The 24050-nt window shown below is 41.0% G+C and overlaps 1 protein-coding gene across 2 annotated transcripts; it reads left to right on the top strand.

Moving 5' to 3' along the window:
• The first annotated feature begins 497 nt into the window (after window positions 1–497).
• On the top strand, window positions 498–21607 carry MAN1B1 (mannosidase alpha class 1B member 1). 2 transcript variants are annotated; one of them, XM_049833261.1, is made up of 13 exons: window positions 499–705; window positions 3074–3182; window positions 3846–3982; window positions 5065–5225; window positions 6954–7063; window positions 8353–8538; window positions 10780–10928; window positions 11575–11763; window positions 12511–12701; window positions 15046–15166; window positions 17665–17862; window positions 18166–18297; window positions 19152–21607. In XM_049833261.1, the coding sequence occupies exons 1-13, from the start codon at window positions 574–576 to the stop codon at window positions 19353–19355; spliced, it is 2019 nt and encodes a 672-aa protein (XP_049689218.1). In that variant the 5' UTR covers window positions 499–573; the 3' UTR covers window positions 19356–21607. The 2 variants fall into 2 exon arrangements, with proteins under 2 accessions (XP_049689219.1, XP_049689218.1); XM_049833262.1 differs by lacking the exons at window positions 12511–12701; window positions 15046–15166 and having other exon boundaries at window positions 498–705.
• Window positions 21608–24050: the final 2443 nt, after the last annotated feature.

Here is a 24050-nt window from a genome sequence, read left to right as displayed (position 1 = left end):
CCCCCAGCCTCTCCTTACATCTCATTTCCTGCCCGGGCAGCTGAAGTCCTTGCCAGGCAGGGGAACTGGCAAGGTGAAAGTAGACCCTTTAGCGAGGGTCAGCAAGGGGAAAAAGGGAAAGAAATTCAGCCCCAGCCAACACCACCCCCTTCGGGCCAGGGTGACTGTCTGCCTTGCTCGGACTCGGAACAAGCCCACGCTGGGAGCTGCGTCCCCCCGTGGCAGCCTCGGCGGGTGTTGCGGGTGGGCAGCGCAGGGCCCCCGCGGCACCAGCGCAGGGCCCCCGCGGCACCAGCGCAGCGTGAGGCGGGGAGGGCTGCGGAGGCCGCCTCCCTGCCCGCGGTGAGGAGGGCGAGCCCCCACGGCCTCGCCGCCGCGCCGGCCCTGGCGTCCCCGTTGCTAGGGCGTGGCGCGGCTGTTGCTACGGGCACCATAGAGTCCCGGAAGTGCTCTCGGGCTAGAGCGGCGCTAGGAAGCGGCTGCTGCGTCCCGCTCTGTGGTGGGAGGAGCGGGATCATGGCGGCAGGCGCGCGGGGTGGCGGGCGGGCGGGCTGCGGCCCCTGAGGCGCCGCCATGTACTCAGCTGCTGCCCCCTCGCCGCCGCCGCGACGGGACTTCATCTCCGTCACCCTCAGCCCGGAGGAGGCGGTGGGGGCCGGCGGCTATAATAACAGCAAGGCCTGGAGGCGACGCTCCTGCTGGCGGGTGAGGGCGGGCTGCTAGGCCGTGAGGGGACCCGGGGCCGCGGGGTGCTCCGGGCCGTGAGGGGAGGACCCGGCCTGGAGGGGGTGGGGAGCTGTACGGTCGTGGCGGGTACCCCTGAGCTGGGTGCAGGGGGCACCTGGCAACGAGGGAGGGCTGTTGGGCTGGGGAGGTCTGGGCTGTAGGGAGTGGACGATGAGGGGTGTCCCTGGGCTTGGATGCAGCTGGATTGTGTGTTGGGTGTCCTGGCCTGGGGATCTGGCTTGGGACCCCCCCATTCCGAGCTGGGGAGGGGGCCGAAGCTGCGGGCACTTGACGATGGGGATGCCCTGGGCTTTGGGGAGGGGTGGCCCTGGGCTGGGGGTCTGCTCTCAGAAGTGTTCAGGTGGCAGCTCTCCATCTGGTAGGGATTTGTGGAGTGCAGGCTGGTCGAGAGTGCTCTAAGTCATATCTTATTTATTGTGAACAAAGCTGGGGTGGGGGGATATGGTGTACATTTGAGGGGAATCCTGCTCTCTGCTAGTGGCCATCTGGGGGGCAACACTGTGCTCTCTGGGCAGGAGTGGAGTGGAGGGGGTAAGATTTGGTCTTGGTGCCTTTGCCCCCTATTTTAGGGTTTGAAGGGGGACTCCTGTCCTGTGCCCTAGGAGAGTAAAGGGAACAGTTTTGCTTTCTGTGGGAAGGATGAATGTGAGAAGAGGGGTCTCCAGCAGAGCTCTGTGAAAGTGACCTTCTTGTCTGCTTGTGGGTAGGGAGTGGGCAGGCAGCTTTACCGAGGGTGGGAGTTGGGCTGGAGAGGCAGGATGGGAAAGTGTGAGCCAAAGGAACAAGATAACCCTTCCTGCAGATAGGAGATGAGGTATAGTCACCTAGAGAGGCTTTACAGGTGGTCAGGTGAAGCGTAGGAAGAACTTGTTAGGGACACAGTATGGCAGCTTCTCTCTTACTAACAGCTAGGGAAATGTGAGGATAGGGCACAAGATGTTCCACCCTTCCTTTTATTCTTATTCTTTGTCAGCAAGAAAAAGTAAGATGGTGGTGAATGCCGACATGTATTCTTGTGCCTCATTCCTACCCATCCCAAGACACCACAGTCAATGCCCCTTTTCCCATCCTACCCCGAGGAAACACAGGGCTGCTGGGCTTCAAGCATCCTTCTGCGACTGGGAGATGATGATACAGTTGGCTGTGCAGGTAGAGCCGAAGGTGAAGGAGTGGGATCAGCAACTTGTGGTGTGTGTAGGGAAGGGTGTAGAGGATTACTGTACTGTCAGCAGTGTGGGAGGCAAACAGGAAATATCTGCTTTGGGGCTTAGCAATGTGAGCACATTGATAGTTCTTCACTGAAACATTTGCAGCCTCTGGTTGTTATTAAGAGGATGAGGACTATGGGAAGTGCTGTGGGGTGTAGAGTAGTTTGTAGGTAACTGTAGGTTGTTCCCAAGTGTAGCATTAGCAATGAAGCGCCCTCTCTGTATGCACAAACCAGTAATGGGAAGCAAAATGTTGCTCTGGTGAATTTTGATAGGACTGTTAGAAAACTAACAAAATGGTGGTTTAGCAGTTAATGTTTAACTCCAACTGCTCTCTCTCTAAATGGAGAAAACTCTCTCAGGCTAATGTAGCATTTGCTGTCTAACTTTTAGTGATTTTGTTGTATATACTTCAGTTTTAAAAAGACATTTTTGCCCAGGACTAAACTTGAAAACATTGTGGTTTTGTCTTGTTCCTTGTTCTGTTGGTTTACTTCATTGTCATGTTGCTGCAAATTGGTGACTTTGTTTGTGGTGGCAGGACCTGTTCTATGTGACAGTTCCACATATGTTTGTCAGAGGCAAGATGCCTGGCTTTTCTTGTTCAGTGACCAGTGCTTAGCTTATTTTGAGCCTTTCTTCTTTGCTGCAGTAACATTTTTAGTTTTTCTACCACTTTCTTCTGTTTCTTATTTTGCATGTTTGTTCTGCAGTACCTCCCCAGCCAGAAGGGAGGAAAGAGGCTTTTGGCTTATTTCCCAGTTGACATCTAGGCAGATGCACAGGTCAGCCAGCAAAGGTTGTGATGAAAGTCAGCGCACTGTATGCGATGCTCTCTGGGAATCTCGGCACTTGACAGTCTCTGAGGTTCTTGCAGCAAGTGCCTCTGATATTTCTCAGAGCCTGCTGTGCCATATGCTAGCATGTTATATTTCTATTTTCTCTATCATCAAAGAAAATAAGCAATGGATGTCTGCAGTTGGAAACAGAGGGTAAAATTAAACCTACTCAGTTTGCTTTTCTTGCTCTAAATGAACCAATAAGAGTTTATTTTTGACTGACTAGGCTCTTAATGTCATGCTAAATACTATTCCTCTTACTTATTTTCTCTCCTAAAGAAATGGAAGCAGCTGTCTCGACTACAGCGGAGTGTAATTCTCTTCCTGTTTGCCTTCTTGGCAGTCTGTGGAGTCATTTCATACACAAGCATGGGGGAACCGTGGAAAAGTATGTGTTCTGTATAGCTCAGAATTATCGGAATGTGGTGTTATATTTAGGAGATTGTTGTAGTTCTTATAACTAGTTTTAATTTTTATTGACAGTACTGGGTGTATCCATTAAAGCACAGTTGTGAGATGATTTTATGTGACAAGTTTCAATGACTTTTTTCTGCTTCATCAGAAATATTTTTCATATGCCTTTTCCTTGTTTGTCTTGACTAGAGCAACATTTTATTTTAGTTGATTAAGATTTGGAGGCTGTGAGTGGTTTTTATGATGTTTGTATGTAGATATTAGTAACCCAGACCTAAACAGTAGAATAAAATAATCCTCTCTTGGTTTTGATTGTCCATCAGATTAGAAATTCCAAGGTTTTTTACAATACGAAGGCACATTTACCTTTTATATTATCTTACTGCCTGTATTGACAAGCTAAAATAATAGCAATTAAAAAAAAATCCTGCATTTTAGCAGCCTCCTTCTATGTTAGTGACAGTGTTAATACCAAAAGACACTTTGAATCTAACAATTAGTGTGTGTTTATCAGTGTTTTGAGAATGGAAACACTTTTTGGAGGTGCAGCTAGTATGTGAATGCAGCAAACTGTTATAAATTTCTAGCTGGAGCTTAAACTGTTGATTCCTTGTGCTGAGCAGTTTTGTATGTCCAGGTCTAACAAACAAATCCTTGGATGATCAGAGAACAGAACCAGAAATTCCTGGATTAAAGCTGGCAAATCCAGCTGTTCTACCAGCACCCCAGAAAGCAGATGCCAACCTTGGAGACTACGCAGAGCTTTCACCGCAGGTACTATGAGAAGAAAGGAGTTTTATAAAGCTACCAAAGAGCTTGTGAAAGCTGCAAATAGTGCTTGGTTCCAACAGTTGTTGAGGAGAAAGGCGTTATAACTTGCAATAAAAGTGTGCTTTGGGTGGAATACTCTCCTCTCAGGAAGGGCTTTGGTATAGTATTTCTTGGCTTTACCTTTTTTGTTTAAGTGGTCAGTATACTATTTCTTAATCACTGATATACCTAGGACTGCTAGAACTTTAGGTCACAGTGACCTCTTACTTTGAGGTTTCACTTTCCTGATGTGATTAATTTGTTTGGACTTGGAGTGCTCTGGACGTTAGTCTTGCTGTTGTGAGGAGCCTAAATACAGTGGTGGTTGAATATGGGACGTAGAATACAGTCAGTGTCACACTGAACTGGAATAGCTTTTCTGGTAGATTGAAAAATATCAGCAAACAGAACAGATGTTAGTAGGTTTTGAAGGGTTACATTTGTGGGGGATGTCAGGGGAAAGAAACATGAGCTGATTGTGTGGATTAGTGGACTAGAGGAATACAGGTTACTGTGTTGCTCTTCATGTATTTACCTCATGAATTTGGGGATTTCCAGTTAATGAATACAAAATTTTGTATTAAATATTTCCCTCATCATGCACAAATGTACATGTATTACTGTATTGTAAATCTTGGTATTATCTAACACCAACATTGTGTAAGCTTTTTTGGGGGTTTTTTTGCATGCTTTTTGCTAATTCTAATAAAAGTTTACTGTGCCTAGTAAAATGGAATCAAATATCTTTACAGTCCTTTGGCAGTGCCTTCTCTTAAATTAGTATGTGGTAGCAGTGGAGGTAGTTTAAAAGTAAGTTATCAGTTTAAACTTAAGAACTGGCTAGTTTTACCAAAAGTTTAAAACAAACAAAAAACCAAGGTCTTTAGCATACTTTCCATTCAGGGCAGAACTTGCATGCTGATACGATATCAAAATAAGATTTATCTGAAGTTGTTTAACACTGGAATGCTGTTGATTTATGCTTTGAAATTTTACCATCTCTGCAGCATACCAAGCACATCTTTTTTTTTTCTTTATTTTCTCAGAAGCCGCCAAAACCGCCTCATGTTTGGCATGGTCCTTCCAATCTTCAGATCAAGCCACCATGGAGGGATGTGAGGCTGAAGACCCGACATGATACCAGCAGGGTTGTAGAAGAGCAGGTCCAGGCTGATAAAGAAGAGAAAACAGAGAAATCCATTATCAGGTAGAAATGTTTCCAGCAAGTTACAGTGCTCCCTGCCTGGCCTCCCCACAAGATCCATTGGATGTTGGAGTTAAAATTGTAATGGCTTTTTCTTGTCTGTGTCTGAGGTTGATTTCTTTCCTTGCATATATCTGTTCTCAGGTCTGGCCTGACAGCTGTTGATATTGCTAGGCTGATGTATTTAATTTCAGTGAATGTGCAGCTTTTTTGGTTTTACTGTTGGCATCATAGGACTGCAGAGGATTTGGAGCCCTACAAGGCTGTCTGGATTTCTAATGCACTTAGATGCTCTTAATGCTCAGGAGAATTCTCAGTGTCTGTAGGTTTCTGCCATTTGGTTTGTAGTAAATATTAATGTACCAGTATCAATACAATAACATTGTCACAAGTGTCTTTGTCCTGGGCCAGACTTGGAAGATTATACCAGTGTCACTGCTGGTTAGGGGTATGATGCCACTAAGCACAGTAAGCCCAAGTTGAACTGGCAGAACTTGTAGACGTGTATGTAGTTGTGTGCATGTAACTGTACAAGATATGTTTACTCCTTTCTTACAAAAGATTAATCAAAGACCCTTTATGCAGATATAGTAATATCTTTTACAGAGTCTCTATGCTGCTATGATTATATTTATACTAAGTTATTCCTTAAGATATTATTGATCGAAATCTTCTGATTTGGGAATAACTGGAGACATGCGACTTGGATATAGAAAAGACTACAAGTTCAGCAGAGGTTCTTAAGATTTGGAACACTAGGCTGGGTTTTTTTGTATGTTTGTGTCCTTTTCAGCACCAGCACAGCTGAGCTGATCATAACATCAGAACTGTGCCTGCATCCGCATGTTGGCTGTTGGTATTATCTGAAATCTCTCAAAATGACTTGAAGTGTCTTACTCTTGTGCTTATGCTATAACTTGTAGAGTTAAATGGGTGGTAACAGGAAAACTTAGGAGAGCAGTGAAGACTAGTTACAAATTTAAAGAATGAAAGTAAGAAATGAAATTATGGGATTTATGTAGGTCATAAGGTATGCTGACTGTAAACAATGTAAACTTTAAAGGTCCTGTAAGGTTGGTTCCCTTAGGAGGCATATCATGAACTCAAAAGCAACATATCTATTTATTAAACAGCATGGCTGAGATTGTTTGATCTTGATATGAACTTGGCTTGACTTGAAGTCCGTTCTGAAAGAATTCTACTTAAGGATATTCTTAATAAAAACCCATAAAAACTGTTTTATGCATCTGTGGTGGTAGGGAAGGCTTGTGAACCCCTTGGTATTAAAGCAAGTACTACCTTAAGTGGCTAGTCCTTTGTGCTTATTCACGATTTTTTGATGATCATAATTTTTGTGGTACTATTTAGTGTTGGTGGCTCCTGTGATCATTTCAGAACTGGTAGATAACAAAATACTTCTAATGGCAGCATTCATAGGTGTTTTAATTCTTTTTAGAAGTTCTTTATTAAATTCTATTGCCAAGATATTTAATGAAATTCCACGACCCTGTAAGATACACTTATTAATCCAGTAAAATTTCTCTGGTGCAAATTACTTTTTCTGAACGGAAAAAATAATCTAGTGGACAACATGGTTCTTTTGATCCTTGATACAAAATCCAAATTGCTGTTTTATCAAAGTATTGTGAGAAAAAGGAAATGCAGAGATAAGTGTAATTAATTTGCATTACTTTCTGTGATCAAATTAATTACAATCCCTTGGATTTGCAGCTGGAGAGGAGCAGTGATAGAACCTGACCAAAGCACTGAACCTCCATCTAGTAAAATAAAGGAACCAGAAAAACCTTCATCTGTGGAAGCTGAAGACCAGAAGGAACCAGGTAAATAGCACAGTTAATGATACTTTTATTTCTGCTCACTTTTGTGGTTGTAGTTGTGCAATTCCTACACACATACACACACGCATCTATTCTATTTTAATTACAGGAAACAAAAAATGAAGGAAAGGTTATTTATCTAGAACATCTAAGCCTTTTGGTGTCTTTATTCCACCATGACAGCCTTCATGCTTATTAGCCTTCAGAATTTGAAAATAAATTTTAGTGACAAATCTTTGAAATATAGCTTCTGGGAGGAAGCAGACATTTCCATCTTTTCTCCAGGAAAGGACAGCCTAAAGAGAGAGGGCTTGAAAGAGACAGCTTCCTTTTTCAGCAGTGGTTTTCCTTTTGTTCTGCAAATACAGGGAAAGTGACTTTGTCCCTGAATTAAACTGAACTATTTTTAAGGCTCACCAGAAAGCTGTAGCAGTTGTTTTTGCAGTTGCTGTCCTTGTGGAGTAAAGAACCTGTTGCTCTGCTTTCTGGGTTCTTAAAGGAAGTTCTGATATGATAAACATGGCGTACTACAATGTATGTAATGTGGCATTTGCTAGCTTATATATGGGGTTAGTTACGCTGGTTGGTGTTTCCCACTCTAGAAGTCTTTGTTTATAATTTTGCAAAATTTCAGCTAATGGGCTTGAAATTTTTCGTTTCGAATGTGTAACATAAACTCAACTTTATGGCAAATTGCAAGCAAAAATTTCAGTAGAACCATGCAAAAAGACATGGCCTTGCCCAAGATGGAAAATGTAAATTTTCTTCCTTTTTTGTATTAAATGAAAAGTTCAAGGGAAATAATTTTGTATAAGTGACTTTAAATTTAGCAGAAAGCAATGAATAAGATGGGGAAGATGAAGAAAAAATGGTATGTGGTAAATTAGCTGAGGATTTTGTTGTTAAGCGTATGTATTCAGCAGCTGAATTACAGTTGATTTAAGCAATCTTGATTCTGGTATTTCCTGATTTTCAGGTCTTTGAGCTTTAATGATACTCATCTAACAACTGTGCATGTGAATATTTTAATGTTTTATTTGCAGAAGTGACTTTTTTTTGCCAGAGAGAGATCTCTGTTTCCACCTGGCTGAGTTGCTGACCAGAAACTCTGACTGGTTGTTCTGCAGAGGAAAAGCTGTACTAAAAAGAATAATCTGAGGATGGTTTTTCCATTACACGGATCATTTAGTTTGGCAGAAAGTTTTTTGGGTAGAATACAGAAAAATGGTGTTGGTATAGCTGCATAACTCCACTGCAGAAGTCTTGAGCAAAGTGCTGTTTTCCTTTGGCAGTGCCCATAAACGAACGTCAGATGGCTGTGATAGAAGCCTTCCGCCATGCATGGAAAGGATACAAGGATTTTGCCTGGGGCCATGATGAACTGAAGCCTTTGTCCAAGTCCTACAGCGAGTGGTTTGGACTTGGGCTTACCTTAATTGATGCCTTGGATACCATGTGGATTTTAGGCTTAAAAGAAGGTAATTTTTTTTCCTCCTCCATGTCTTCCCTCTAAAATAATTCCTTATTTTCTATTTGGGCAGTACATGTTCAGAGTTGTTTGAGGGGAACATTTACTGCATGTGGCCAATAAGTTTAGTTTTACTGTGAGGGTAAATACACACACACACATATATATATGTGTGTGTGTATATATATAAACTATATATAAAAATAAATATTAAAAACCCCACCAGCTATATTAAAGGCCACCATTTTTCTTGGAATAGAATTTTGAGCCAGAAAAAAAATATTCTGCTGTTAGATATAACAATGGCTATATCTGCTAGAATCTGAAGAATGTATTAATAAGCCTCCTGATTTTTGTTTCTATACTAAAACCCTAGTGCTATCTTTGTGCCATTATACAGCCACTGGAGGCTTTCTACCCATTAGTGTTAGGCAGTTAGCCTGTAAGCTCCTAGGTTGTGTTTTATCACACCTAATATCAATATTTCATATCTGGATTTAAGAAGGTTGTTTCTCTAAGGAATCAGTGGATGAAGAAGGAGAGTGTTCAGTACCTCCTTCCTGAACTGCTCTCCTGTCTGTATTTTTTCATAGTTATTCTGGAAGTGACTGTTAGAAAACTTCCAAACAGATTTTAAAAACTAAGCCAAAAATTCTGCAATTCTGTTGCAAAAAAAGTTGCTTAATCAGTATTTAGAAGTATTTTGTGGTATGTGGGTTTTTTTATTGGTTGGCTGGGGGGTTTTTGTTTGTGTTTTTTTTTGTTGGTTTTTTTTTTTTTTTGTGATGCAGGTTTCTTTTAGTGGTATTTAAAAAATTCTGAAACTGTATCTATTTAACCTTGGTAAGTAGCCACCTTTGTAAACTTCTATCAATCATACAATTTTTTGTGTCAAGATAGGAAGAACAGAGCTGCTAGTAAGGGGACAATAAAAAGTCAAAGTTTTTAATGGTTCAGTCTCTTCTAACTTTGAAGTTTGTGTAAAATATTAAATCAAACAAAAACTGTGTATTGTGTCTGCAGCTCTAGGCCTGAGCAGGTTATCTTGAAGTTTCACCAAGTTGACAGTGTGCTGCCTATTTTTCATAAAAAATTAACAGTGAACTGCATAGAGCTTTTAAAATAAATTATTAGTAATTTAGATGTTTTGAAAATGGGTTCTTGGTGAAGGCTTCTTCATTTTTTATAGCAGTTCTTTTGCTGATTGCTTTAGAAAGCTGGGGTTTCTTCTGAATAACAAATGCTATATAAATGAAAGTTCTATTTGAGGTTGCCAGTCTTTCCTATAAGCTGATGAATGCTAACTCTTTTGTGAAAGAGGACTTTACCTTTTCTATGGTACTGCTAGACAGTTCTAACATCTGACAGCAGAGATTTTTCTGTGGTTCTTCTCATTTACCCAACATCCAAGACTTTTTTTCTTGTGAGGACACAGGGGCATCCTTTTGCTTTTGAGTTAATCTCCTGTGGAATACCTTCCATTTCTGGGAAACTGGTTGTTCTGCTGCACCTGCTTATAATCAGGAGTTTTGGGAAGGTGTCAGAACTTAGCCTTCACAGTTAGATGCATGAGCTGGCTCACGCACCATGGAATTAGACCCTGTGCAAAAGCAATCACTGAATCATGCTACTGATAAACTGACTGTTGAATTTAAAATGGCTTTTATTTTTACATTCCTTTTTTAATTAGTAGTGTGATAAACAACCATTTTTGTTTCTGGAGAAAAAATTGCAGACTGTCAGGATTTTATGGGTTAAGTGCTGAAGCAGGAGGCAGGGTCCCCAGGACATTGCTAGACTTAAAGGCCTTAATGGCTGTTAACTGAAAATGTTTTCTCTTATCTTGGTAGATAACAGCTTTGGTTTAAAAGATTTAAGAAGTTCAGAAGGCTCTTCTGGAAGTGTAACTAATTGTCTGACAAGTCAAATGGATGGACTTAAAAGACCTCAATTTGTGAACTATTTCAACAAAGAATTCCTCAATTTCTTCTTTTTTTAGACTATTAGAACTTTTTATTTTGCTGGGTATTTCTGTCTGTATGCATCTGTAGTGTGTGCTGAATAAGAATTAAGCCAATGGTAGTCAAACTTCTCCCAGCATGTGCTCTTCATTTTAGTTTTCCACATAAAGTTGTGATCTGTGTAGATAGATATAAGTAACTGTCATGGATACATGGAGTACTAATGTCTGTAGTCTAGTTGTTGAAACATGCCAGCAGTTCAAAACTGAACTACCTTTTATACTTTGCAGAGTTTGAAGAAGCAAGAAAATGGGTAGCAAATGATTTAGTATTTGATAAAAATGTGGATGTGAACCTCTTTGAGAGCACTATTCGTATCCTGGGGGGCTTGCTGAGCGCCTACCATCTCTCCGGAGATAGCCTCTTCCTGGAAAAAGCTGTGAGTGACTAGTCTTACAAATGAAACTGGATTATGTATTCCATATTGGACAAAGTTGAGGAAAGATTCATCAGAAAGTTAAATGTTGCTGTTTTTTAACAGTTTCATATTTAAAGTGGTGGGAGAGGGATTTACCATTAATTTTTTAAGCCTGCGCTGCTTTTTTGCTCTCTGGATAACCTCAGAGCCTTGCTGTGTTTTATCAGGTATTCTTACATGCCTGTTCTTCTGTTGATGAAGAGCTGACCATAATAAATCTCATGAAACAAAAAAGGAAATAAATGGTTGGCAAAGAGTAATAGTTGTGCTTTGTTGCCCTTTCTGTGTGTCTTAAGAGCATCAGCCACCTCTTTAGATTAGCTAGATGAAGTTAATGACTTCAGAATTACATTGCATTGCACAGGGATTGCAGACTCAAATGAGGTGTGCAATACTAGGAGCAAGGTATAAACTCTGTAGTCATTACTATACATAAATCCATGACCCTTTTTAATTCTTGGCTTTCTTGTACCATCTATTCACCAGCTGCTATTCTCTCTTTTTCTGTTTGCTTGCTGAAATAAAATGTAAAGGGCTGTGCGTGTGTGTATGTATTTAATTTTTGTTTTGTTTGTTGTTTTGTCCTGTGCTCTTGGGTTTTCTTTAGAAAGACATTGGGAACAGGCTTATGCCAGCGTTCAAGACCCCCTCCAAGATACCATATTCTGATGTTAACATTGGCCGGGGCACTGCACATCCACCTCGTTGGACATCCGACAGCACTGTGGCAGAGGTGACCAGTATTCAGCTGGAGTTTAGGGAGCTCTCTCGTCTTACTGGAGATGAGAAATTCCAGGTATGGAAGAATCAGTTGATGGTTTTCTCTTTTTCCACCTCTCTACAGCTCCACTGCTGACCTCCATCAATACATGTGGTGTCTGTAGTCTCTAAGGGACGTTAAATGAGTTGTGAAACTCTAGGTGAGGGAAGGAAAAGAAACAATGTAATTCTGATTATTTTCTTAAATATAAAATAGTAGTAGTGGAGGTGAATAATTATTTTTCTCCCTCAGAAACAGCTTTTGATGTAAAAGAACAAACAAACAAAAAACCCCACAGTATGAGGAAAAGTTAGTTGAAATAAAAATAACTCCAGAGAAAATAATGTTTTCCACTCTTCTTTTTGCTTGGTGATGTTTTATTGTTTTAAACTGTATCCACAGCTCAAGTTTTGAAGAGTGCAGTTATTTAAGTAAGTTTTAGCTATTGCACAATTCATGTAGTTGTTATTTTAGCTAGACTTCTACTTTGCAAATACAAGTCAGATCATAGTCCAGTGCCATAGTACTGGCTTTCGAGTGGGCTTACGTGAAGGAAAAGAAAGAGTTATAATTATTTCAGGGTACTTAAATGTACCCAGGACGTCATGTTTTGAGAGTCAGAAAGTTTTAAATCCTGTATTTAATATATTGCATGAGCTTGATGTCCCTGATCCTAATTTGAGGAAGAATAGTTAAAGATTTGTTGTCGGCCTGAAGTTACTAGCCACAGTTTTGTGCATCATTTATATCTGTAATTTATTTTTGCTATTTTCTTTCTTTTAGAAAGCTGTAGATGAGGTGATGAAGCATGTTCACACCCTCTCAGGGAAAAATGATGGACTAGTGCCTATGTTCATAAACACCAATAGCGGGCAGTTCACTCACTTGGGTGTCTATACTCTGGGAGCCAGAGCTGACAGCTACTATGAGTATTTGCTCAAGCAATGGATTCAGGGTGGGAAAAAAGAAAACGAGTAAGTTCCTTGCACTTCTCATATCAGTGTGAGAATTATGCGAGCTGTAAAACTTTAGGCTGTAGTTTACTGCTTAAAGAAAAAATAATGTATGTGCCCAACAGTTGACTGAAAATAACACTGTTTTTAAAAGCAAGCTAAGCAAGCAAGAGGGACCTGTGGTAACTTGATATAAAACCAGCATGAGAGTTAGGCTTAGTCTCAAAACTTCTCCTCAGAAAACTTTTTCCTCAGCACATCAGATGTGAGGAGTGTTACAGACAGGAGTTTTTGCAGTAGATATGGAACATAATTAGACGCTTCTGAAATACTGATGATACTTCATTTCACCAGCGATGTCTGTTTTCTCTGGGTTTGTTAGGGAAAGGTGAATCCTACAAGATTGTTGAGGTAGGACAGTTAATCCATGAGGAATAACATTTCTAAGAAGGGAGAGAGAAGTTTGATGTTTGTGTAAACTTTGCTTTACATCCCTGTCATGGTTTGAGAACAGCTGGTAACAAAGCACCATGAAGCTGCTCACTCACTCCTTCCCCCATGGTGGGATGAGAAGATATAAAGAAAGACTCATGGGTCAAAATAAGGACTGGGAGGGATCACTGACCACTTATGGTCACGGACAAAAAACAGGCTTAACTTGGGCAAAAAAACAAAATCAATTTAATTTACTACCAATCAAATCAAAACAGGATAATGAGAAATAAAACCAAATCTCAAAACCCCTTCCCCCCACCCCTCCCTCCTTCCCAGCTCAACTCCCTCCTGATTTTCTCCACATCCTCCTCCCCAGCAGCACAGGGGAACAGAGAATGGGGGTTGGGGTCAGTTCATCCCACCTTGTCTCTGCCACTTCTTCCTCCTCAGGGGCAGGACTCCTCACTCTTCCCCTGCCTCAGTGTTGGGGTCCTTCCCATGGGAAACAGTTCTCCATGAACTGCTCCAGTGTGGGTCCTTTCCATGGGCTGCAGTCCTTCAGGCACAGACTGTTCCAGTGCGGGCTTTCCCATGGAGTCCCGGCCATCTTTGGGGGCACCCACCTGCTCTGGTGTGGGCTCCTCCCCGGGCTGCAGGTGGGCGTCTGCTCCCCCGGTCACCTCCGTGGGCTGGGGGGGGACAGCCTGCCATCTCACCAGGGGCTGCAGGGGCATCAACCTCCTCCGGTGCACCTCCTTCCCCTCCTTCTTCACTGGCCTTGGTATCTGCAGAGGGGTTTCTCTCGCATTCCAATCTCCTCCCCTGCTGTAAGTTCCCCTTCTTAAATCTGTTCTCCCAGAGGCGCTACCACTGTTGCTGACGGGCTCGGCCTGGGCCAGAGGCTGGTCTGACTTGGAGCGGGAGGAGCTTCTAGCAGCTTCTTACAGGAGCCACCCCTGCAGCCCCTCCCCCACTACCAAAAGCCCCGCCACACAAACCCAAACCAGTCTCTTATGTTTCTTTATCAGCACTGGGTAAGTGGAAGAGAATGTTTGCAAGGAGCAGAGGAATTAGACGTGTTGGAAGAGGTTTCCTCCAAAACAAGACAAGAAATCCAAGCGGTTTTTGTCTGCTTATAAGCTAATTATGTTGGACTTCATGTGGAGGGGTTTAATGCATACAGAGCAACGATGTGCCTCTCTCGGGCATTTCTTTATATCGGAGCAGGTGCATGTCTACAAGAAAGTTTGCGTCACTGTTTTGTCCAAGCTATACCTCACTGTAAATGGAGAACTGTTGACTTTGGGACCATGAACGATGGCATTTTGTGAGCCTCAAAATGGAATTATTCAACAGGGCTTTTTCCACATAGAAGTACTTTTAAACAAGGGAAATTCCAATTAAATACTGTGAAGCAATATTTCACAATGAGAGTGGTCGAACATTGAAAAAGATTGTTCAAGTCACTGAATCTCTATCTTTGGATGGAGATAATAAAACATTGCTCGGATGAGCCCTCAGGCAACCTGATCTAATTGAATCTGCTTCAAAGCAGAGGGTTGAAGTAGAGACCTCCAAGAGGTCCTTACCAGCCTAGATTTTCTGTGATTTCAATTATTGTACTTCTTAGGATTCCTGAAATAAAATCTGGTTACTGTCTAGAAACAGACTTGGGGGTATGTTTTCTTTAATACTTAAATTTAGGGTTTACTTTTCAAGTAAAGCAAATATTGCTACATGGTAGCAATAACTAATTAATGTCCAGTTGATGGTGACTTTGAGGTTTTTATGTCAGTTTTCACGTTTGATTAAATATAATTCTTTAGACTGAAATAACAGTCGCCAAAAGGATTGTGCTGAATATCAGCTATGATTAAATGTGTTCCGACTGCGTGTGTGTGAGCCAACTGGGAATTATTTTAATTCACAGGCTGTTGGAAGACTATATGAGAGCCATAGAAGGAGTGAAAAAGCATCTTCTTCAGAAATCACAACCCAAGGAGCTTACTTTTGTAGGAGAGCTTGCTCACGGCCATTTCAGTGCCAAGATGGTAAGAAGTACAACTGCATTTAAAAAAATAACAATAAAAGAAAAACAGAAAAAACACTACCAAAAGAAAAAAAACCAGCATATGGACAGGCAAACGCAAAGCTTCTGTGCTGTCTTCCCCTTTCCCGCCTCCAAAGAAACCAGTCTCCCCCCCCGTCCCAAAAAAGCCAAAACTATACATATAGCCAGTGTGATGGCAGTACTGAGTAGTTTGTAGACAGTAGTCACCTGTATGAACCAGGGCCCTTCTCTTTGAGTTACTCTAGTAAATCTATTTATGTTTCTGTAAGACTGAATGTTTTGGTCCTGGAGTAAAATTTTTCTTTCTCTTTTTTTTTTTTCTGTTTTGGTCATAAAATTCAAGTGTCTGAAACTGTTCAGGCAGTGTGTATTTTATATATTATTTATTTTCCATAATTCAAAAATATATAGGTGGATACTTGCACACCTGGCTTTTCTGATTTACCTTCAAAAGAAGGAGGTGATCTAATATTGTGTTACTGGGTCAAAAAAAAGAATCTGATAGTTGTGGAGGGTTCTGTCCGTTCATGACATTTGTTTCTTTTACTATATGTAGGGTTACTGAGTAAAACAGTATGCTGTTTGCTGTAGGGAAAATTGATTGATCTTAACTCCCTGCTCTTCATATGTGCATCCATACTCCTTAAAATACATTTTAAGATCTTTCAATTAAAGATCTCATGCAAGTGCAGATGTTGTATGTGTGGCATGTTTTTAAGATGAGTGACACTTTTTCAATACCTGAAGTGAGCTTTAGTGAATTCTTTGACTTGTTTCATTTCTTGATGAAGTGTTTTTGAGATTTGCAGTTCTGTTTTTCAGCATGTTTCTTGCATCTGAATTTCCCAAAGGCTCTCCAAACCTGCTGTGAGCGAGACTGGAGTCTGGGTTTTGGGTGGAGGGTGCTCCCCCATATGACAGAATTGCATTCAGACAGATAGGTTTGGCTTAGATTTCTGCATGTGTTGGTACACTTGCTTCTGTTCTGGGGAGTCAGTGTTTTGGTATTTAATGAATTATTATTGGGTGAAAGGCTTGACAGGTGTCTTACCCTGGCCAACTGGAAAAGTGGGGATGTTTGTCTTCTGTGTCTATGATGACCTCCACCACCCTCAACCATTTCCTGTAGGACTGGACAAAGCTTTTAAAGGTCCGTACACCTGCTACTTGTGCACCAGAGTGTTTTTACTATGTTTTTGGATCATGAGACCTGAGCTTTTATTCTGAATGGCAAGAATAGTTTGAAATTCCATATGTGACATTAACCTGCAATTCTTAGATTCACAATAGCAGTGGTGGATTAGCCCCTGAAGGAGGACAATCCGTCTTATATTGCAAATAGAATTTTTCTGGAGATGAGTTTTGGGCATTTTTTATAGTCTGTTTTCTGATGTGGTCTTCAACTGACTTTGACAACTGAGCTTTCTTGGAAAGTTAACTAAATTAATCTTGATTGTTTACAAATGTTGCACAGTTCTTGAAGTAATACCTCTCCTCTTGTCCTTCGAACAAATTTTTGCTGTAGCAAGTAAAAGCTAAGAAAGAAATGTCCCTGCACTCCTTTCATTGCTGCTGCTTTGTCTTGGTAAAGCAAGCAGGAATGCTCTTCACATGATCATCCTCAGGTGCCCCTCTTCCATATGTACATGAAGAGCCAAAGATGATTTGTTCAAGGGGTATGGTATCTGTGGCATTCAGCTGGCTGTAAACAAGAGAGTAAGTCTAGGAGAGCTAGTGGTGGGAATGGGAGCCAGCTGTATTCCAGACTGTCTAGAAAAATGGTGCTCTTGCATATTTGGTGCTCTATAGAAGTGAGGTGTGATAGCCCAAATAACAAAGCTGCAAGAAAGGGGCAAGCTTTCAGGCAGAAGTATGCTTGAAAGCTTATTGGTGTTTTCCAGACGTGTCAGTGGTTCTAATCTGTAGATGTTGTCTCTCTTACAGTAATTCTAAGGTGATTATTTCAGAATGAGGAAAATCTTTCAGCTGACCTCTCCCCTTTCACCAAAGCTTTGTTTTCTGTGGCTGACTCCCATCTCTGTTCCCATCTGTTTAAAATTCAGATGATTTTTGTCCCTTATGTAGTCCCTTTAGGTGTCTATTGAGAAACCTTGAGGTGATTCTCCCCCCCCCCCCCCCTTCATGAATTGGTATGAAATTCTGGTAAACCAAAGATGCTTTCTTCCCCCTTGCCCTGACCTGAGACCTTTTTTCCAGAAACTTGACATAAAAATACACAGTCTTGTACATTTTCCAAATCAGTGATGTCTCTGTAATAAAGCTGCCTCATGCTACATTACATCAGATTGTTAAAAAGTTACTCTCAAGTTCTTGGTACCCAAAACGTGTTTTGAAGAAGAGAAAGAAGAAAAAAAAGGGGGGGGGCAGGACACAGACATATGGACACAGAGAAGCACACACACAAATACCTGTTTGTTGTGTAATTTTTTCACCAGTAAGAGTTGTCTTATCTTGCAGGATCACTTGGTTTGCTTTTTGCCTGGTACTTTGGCACTGGGAGCTCACAATGGATTGACTGCTGACCACATGAAATTGGCTGAAGCCCTTATAGAAACCTGTTACCAGATGTATGCTCAAGTAGAGACAGGCCTGAGTCCAGAGATCGTACATTTCAATCTTCATGCACAAAAGGGCCACAAAGATGTGGAAATCAAGGTGAACACCTAGCTGGCCTGAACTGTAATTTCATTATTCTTCTGTATCTCTTCTGCTGTTGAAACTCCCAGCTGGATGGATATTGGTGATGTGCTCTGATGTGGAGCAACTTGTTCTTTTGCTGCCTTGCTTTCTAAGTGTACCTTAGCCTTTGTTTTTAATTACACCTGTAGTGTATTTAGAATCTGAGTTATGCATAATAAACTCTCTGGAGTAAATGGAGATGGAAATCACTATTTTTCTTCCTGAATCCTTGAGGAAGTTCCCTGTGTGAATTATTCTTGCCTTCTTTTTCTCTTGCAGCCTGCAGACAGGCACAACTTACTGCGACCAGAAACTGTGGAAAGCCTTTTTTATATGTACAGATTCACTGGTGATAAGAAATACCAAGACTGGGGCTGGGAAATCTTGCAGAACTTCAATAAATACACACGGGTAAGGTCAGCTTATAATTACCTTGTTCTGTCAGGACTGTATTTGCTCACTTGCTCTCTTAACAATAATTTTGAAAACCTACTATCTTTCAAGAGTCATTAAATACCTGTGGGGAACTTTGTAAGAACACACAGAAAAATTCAGTTCATGCAGTGCCTTACAGTTTGAGATGCAGTACTTGGTATATTCAGGGAAAGAACTTGTATTGATTAAAAAATAAAATGTAGAAGCTGTATGCAGGCTACCAAAGCGTCTCTATGTCTTCTTGGAAGCTGTTAGAATCTCTACTGTGATCTTTTTTAGAATTCAGAAGCTGAGTAGGACCTGGCCGGATTGAAAGCACCCTTTGGTTGAAGTTGCCAAAAAAAAAAAAATTGCCACAAAATGGCATTAATGCTTTAATAGAAGGGTTTTTATATTCATTCTGACTACAGTGCTCATGGAGATACCACTCTAAGATGCTGTAAAAGTGTGGCCTAGATGCCAGTAGTCATTAAATATCCATGGTCTGTTCTTAAGAGAATTTTGACCAAATCTAATGTAGAAATTGCACTAGTTACTTTCTGTATGTTTGTCCAGAAACTTCAAGGGGATGTTCTTTGTGATACCTCTTTAAATTAAGCATAAATGGACATTTTGCTTCATTTTATCCTCATGTTTTCTTTTAAAATGCAATGTGATTTTTTTCATAACTGAAGTTTTATATGTAAATGAAAAACAAGTGTGAAATTAAAAACATGCTGAACTGTTTCTTAGCACTTATTTTCTCCAAGTGCATCTGGATGTTAAGAAGTGAAAATAATTTATTTTAGATTATCAAAATATACAAAATTTCTGCTTTTTTTTTTGCACAGGTTCCTACAGGTGGTTATACTTCCATTAACAACGTCCAGAATCCCAGTAATCCAGAGCCACGAGATAAGATGGAGAGCTTCTTCCTTGGGGAAACACTCAAATACATGTTTCTGCTGTTTTCAGATGACATAGACTTAATCAACCTCGACAAATACATATTTAACACAGAAGCTCATCCACTCCCTATCTGGGTGCCAGCATAGACTGGGTGTCAGTAGATATTCCAACGGTGGCATTCTTATCTTCAAGTCACTTTACTTTTCAGGGTTTGAGGAGAGTTGCTATATTGCACCTTTTTTTGGCTTAAAACACACAAAACCTTTGGGAAGGCGTCTCTGGTTTGAAGAAGTCATGTCAGTCTTAAGTCTAATCCCTGGTTGTGGGATGGACAAGCTGTGCCATGCTAAGCTGGTTTTCCTGGTATTGATGATGAGGTTCAGCGAATAATTGTAGTGTGCACTGTGACATTCACAGTGCTCTGGTGATCCAGAACTCACTTATGTCAGTCTTACTAAATGCTCATTAAATATCGGGAATGCAGCAAGTTGTCTTACAGCACAGGATTGTCCCTGGAGAGAAGGAATAAGCCTACAGGTTTCTGTTTTTTTCTGGATTCACTGAAACACTCAGTTACAGCGCCATTCCTTCATAAGAATGTATGGTGTTTCAGGTGGTAAGCGGAATAAACAAAGAACTGTAATGTTGTCCCAGTTAGAAGCAACGCTGTCGGTATTGCTACTGATACTCTGATCTCATTCCAAACTACCGAGCTATGCTGCACCACATTAGAAGAAGGAAGTGGGAGCAAAGCATCTGTTGTACAGTGTCTTAGTTTTATAGAGAGCTTTGAACAGTCTGTTCAAGCTGTGGCTGAAATGAATGATGGAAGAGAATTCGCTGCTGGTTTGGCTCAAAGTGGTATATAATTTTGTAGAAGTATTGCAGTTTTTTTAACTTATCTGCAGGAATGCAGGAGATAATGTGAAACGCAAATGAAACTACACATGCATTTTATATATTATTTGCATCAGTTAGACTCAGGTATTCTGACTGAAAGCTGCTTTCTGAGGTTGGGCACTGGGAAAGCTTGTGAGCCCATTAGGTATAATTCTAAGTCAGCCTCCTTCCGTCCCTTCCTGTCCAGATATTGCATTGTGTTTGTTGACTCAAAACAAGCTTACAACTGTACAGCAAAGTTCATGTTATTCATCATTTTTTGGACTTTGGAGAAACTTTAATTTTTTTTTTTTCCTAAACAGTACCTTGGGTAGAAGTGTTTTCATTAGTAGTATTAAAAGCAGGCAGTCTAAATGTATTGCAACAGTTTCTGGTCCCAATAGAACTAGTGAAATCTGTTCAGTTGCTTGAAGACAAAGCAGACCTAGTTTTTTTTAAAGAATCTTATGGGAGCCCTGGGATCTTATGTGCAAATAGATTTTAAACCATGAATTTAGACATCGACTTTCTATAGTGCTTTTCATTTTGGTTTTGTAGCTACTTGGACAGTCTTGTATTCACAGATAAGTTCTTGGAAATTAGCTTCTTCATATTTCTTAAAGAGGTTGTTCTCACCAAAATGTCCTTTCCCCTCACATTAATGGGAGTGGTGGGAAGTATGCAGATGCGTGGTAGCGACAGTGAGGTACAGTCACCTCTAAATTCAGGGCCGCTACACAGAACTAATTAAATCTGACTGTAACGGTTAATTTTCCAGTGGCTGAGGGGGGTATGTGTATTTAATGGTATTTGTAAAGTAAGATGCATCTTTATTTGGTTTATGCTGATAATTCTGTTTGCTGGAGTCAGAAGTTACCCTTGGGACCAATATTTAAGTCTTTTAAAGAATATTTACCATTCCGTGTACTAATGATGGCTTATGGAAATGGAGAAATTTTACAAATTATTTAAATGCACCTTTTTCTGTCACCAAAGGCACCCTGGGATTTGCAAGACATGACAAGTTTCTGCAGAATGTTAATGTTCCTCCAGTTCACATGCTACCGGTAACCCTGGAAATTAGTTTCTTTCTTATGTGTACAGTGGAATCCAGTAGTTGTAGTCTTTGTCTGCACAACTGATTTGTTCCTGAGACTTTCGTTTTCTTTGACATAACAGCAAAGAAGGAAAATGCTGTTGTAATGTGGGAGGAAGCACCTTCAGTGTTTTTGTTTGTGGAGCAGGTTCATGTTTCTGAGGAGCTGAGCTTTGGCTTAAAACTGGAGATAAAAAAAAGAAAAGAAAAAAACCCAAACAAACCTGTGTGAGACTACCCAGGCCCTACTGACTTGTGTTGCTTTGGCCTTGTGCCTTTGATTGAAGTTAGTATTGAACCCTGAATTAATGACTTTGCTACAGATTGTAAAACTGCCAGAGTTTGGCTTTTCAATGTATACGGCAGGCCTACTGAGGAAACAAAGAGATTTCTTAGAAAGTGGAATAAATGCTCACCAAAAATCTTCTGTTGTTGAAGTCTTATACTAGACTTAATGTAATCAACTCTACAAATGGGACTGTGGGAGACTGTGTTATAATTTTTTGCCTTATGATTGGCTTGAGAGTAATAAGCCATTTCATAATGAGTTAAAGGAAGGAAAGAATAACTCATCACTTTCCCAAACACACTTCTTGTCTTTTAGCTGAGCCTGTTGGTTCAACTAATTTCTTTTCTACCTAATTCTTCCTGGGAAACTGAATCTCTTTGCAAAGTGTGTCTTTACTGTCCTTGTCCTTTAAATCTGAAGTTAAGATTGTTCAGCTCACTCTACCTTTGAGAACAAATGCTTGTTTCAGACTCCTATATCACATGTGAAATGGCACAAACCTAAATAATCTGATAAAACCTCATCCGCTTCTTCCTGTTCTTTTGCAGAGGTTACTTTAACTGCTTATTTATTTTTACTTCCTTAACATAATATGTTGTGTCAGATTAGTCTCTGAGCTTCTCAGCCCATCTCAATTCCACTACATGCTCCCCCAGCACAACAGAAGCTTTGCACGTTTGAAAATTTTTCTTTTGAGTACTTTGTGGTTCTTTGAACCAAAGCCTTAACTGCAGGGTCTGTAATCCATTTTGGTGTTTCAACATACTGGTATGCTTCTGACACTTAAGTCAAATGTTGCGGAAAGGCCATCTCTTCAGCCAGTGATTCTGTCCTTTTGCACAAAGAGCTGCCTTGGTTTCTCTCCAAGACCTTGAGTGCCTTGCCTAATTAAAAAAAAAAACAAAACCCAAACCCAGCCCCACCCAGCTGTACTATTCACTTATGCTTTCACTGAGAAACAGAAATGGATCTAGGCACAGCCATGGAGTGCTGCACAGCTGTAGGACTTGGAAGTCTCATACTCTGGGGTTTAAGCCACAGCTCAGAAAATAATATGTATGTGTTTGCTCAAAGAAAATTCAATAGATTGATGGGGCTACAGTTGGCATCTATTCTCTGAACTTTTTGAGAACTGAAGGCTCACTACAGGTCTTAGAAACTGGCATTTTTGCAACAACTATGGTATTGGCTGACAGGGACCCCTCTGTGTTTCACATGGCTTTCCGTTAACAAGATTTTCAACATTACATGCCAAGCTCAAATAGAGCTGTAATTTACTCCTCCAAATACTAGACAAAGAATCTGCTTTGTTTCCTATTCTGTACTAGTGTGACAGCGCAGCGATGAGGGATGCAGACAGGATAGGTTTTTGCAGGTAACATGTTTACACGGTTTTGTGAATCTCTTCTGCCCTTTATGACTACATCCCTTCAGCTGTGCAGTCCTAGAAATACCCCTGCATGCGATTCAGCTCCTGATTTCCAGTGCCACACTCGATATATTTAACAAGACCAGTAAAGCTGACATGTCAGGGTGGCTCCAAGATGCTGTCTGGCAAGCTTTTTGCTTCAACAGAAGGGTTAAGAGTTTCCTGACTTTGGATTCTGGAAGAATGGCTTAGGGTTTTTTGTCTCTGAAGTATTGCTGGAACTTACTGTCAAAGTCTGGAGACCACTAAAAACCAACCCCGAGTTCTTCAGCAGTGGATAACTTGTGCTTGCCAGGAAAACCTGCTGATTCACATGATCAGTTTTCAAGCTCTGACTTAAAGGCATGTGACCAGAGGCATGCTTCTTACTGTTTTGTGTGCTGTTCCCATCTTGGTGGTACTCCTCATGCTGGTATGTGATGATAGAATAAATAAGCGTTTTCTCAACAACCCCACTGATACAGGTCTTAAACCAGCACAGGGGCTCTACCCATGGATGGTCCTCTGGATCACTTACTCTTCTTTCACTCCATTTTCCTTTTCTGTTCTCTGAAGTTCAGCCACAAGCAGTGTTCCTGCAAGAGTGGTGACTGCTGCTGTTGGGCTCTTTGCTTCAGCTCAGAGAGCACCACTCAACCAGGGTTTTCTGCTTAGATCCATTCATCCTTGCTCAAGGCTTCAAAATGTTATGGGTGTTTGTTTCACTGGCTTCAGATTTCTGCCACAGTTTCTGAAGGCTGTTTTTGTAATTATTCTTAGCGCTGCTTAGCAATCGTCTGCATGGAAGTCCATGTGTATCTTGTTTACCCCTTTGCCATAGCATTTGAAAGCCTTTAGTTCATCCTTCCATATAAATCAAACCATTTCTGACTCTCACACTATGTAGATTCCTTTAGGGCAAGTACTATCTGCAAGAGGAAAAGAAGAGATCAGTATAGTCCGTTATAAGAGGATTAAAGAACTCTTACCCTTCTGGAAGGTCAAAAGACACCTAGGCATCTCTTCGCTCAAAGGCAGAAAACAAGCCACTGGACAAAGGCGGTAACTTGCAGATTACTTGCCAAAAGACTCATACTGAACGTGGCTGCTTTAATGCACTGCTAGCTTGGTTTAGTCAGGGTGCCTGCTTGTTGGGAGCTAAGGATGCT

The sequence above is a fragment of the Accipiter gentilis genome, chromosome 29 (genome assembly GCF_929443795.1).
Source record: "Accipiter gentilis chromosome 29, bAccGen1.1, whole genome shotgun sequence".
NCBI lineage: Eukaryota > Metazoa > Chordata > Aves > Accipitriformes > Accipitridae > Astur > Astur gentilis.
The sequence above is the reverse complement of the archived record's forward strand: the minus strand, read 5'-3'. Positions and strand labels throughout refer to the sequence as shown.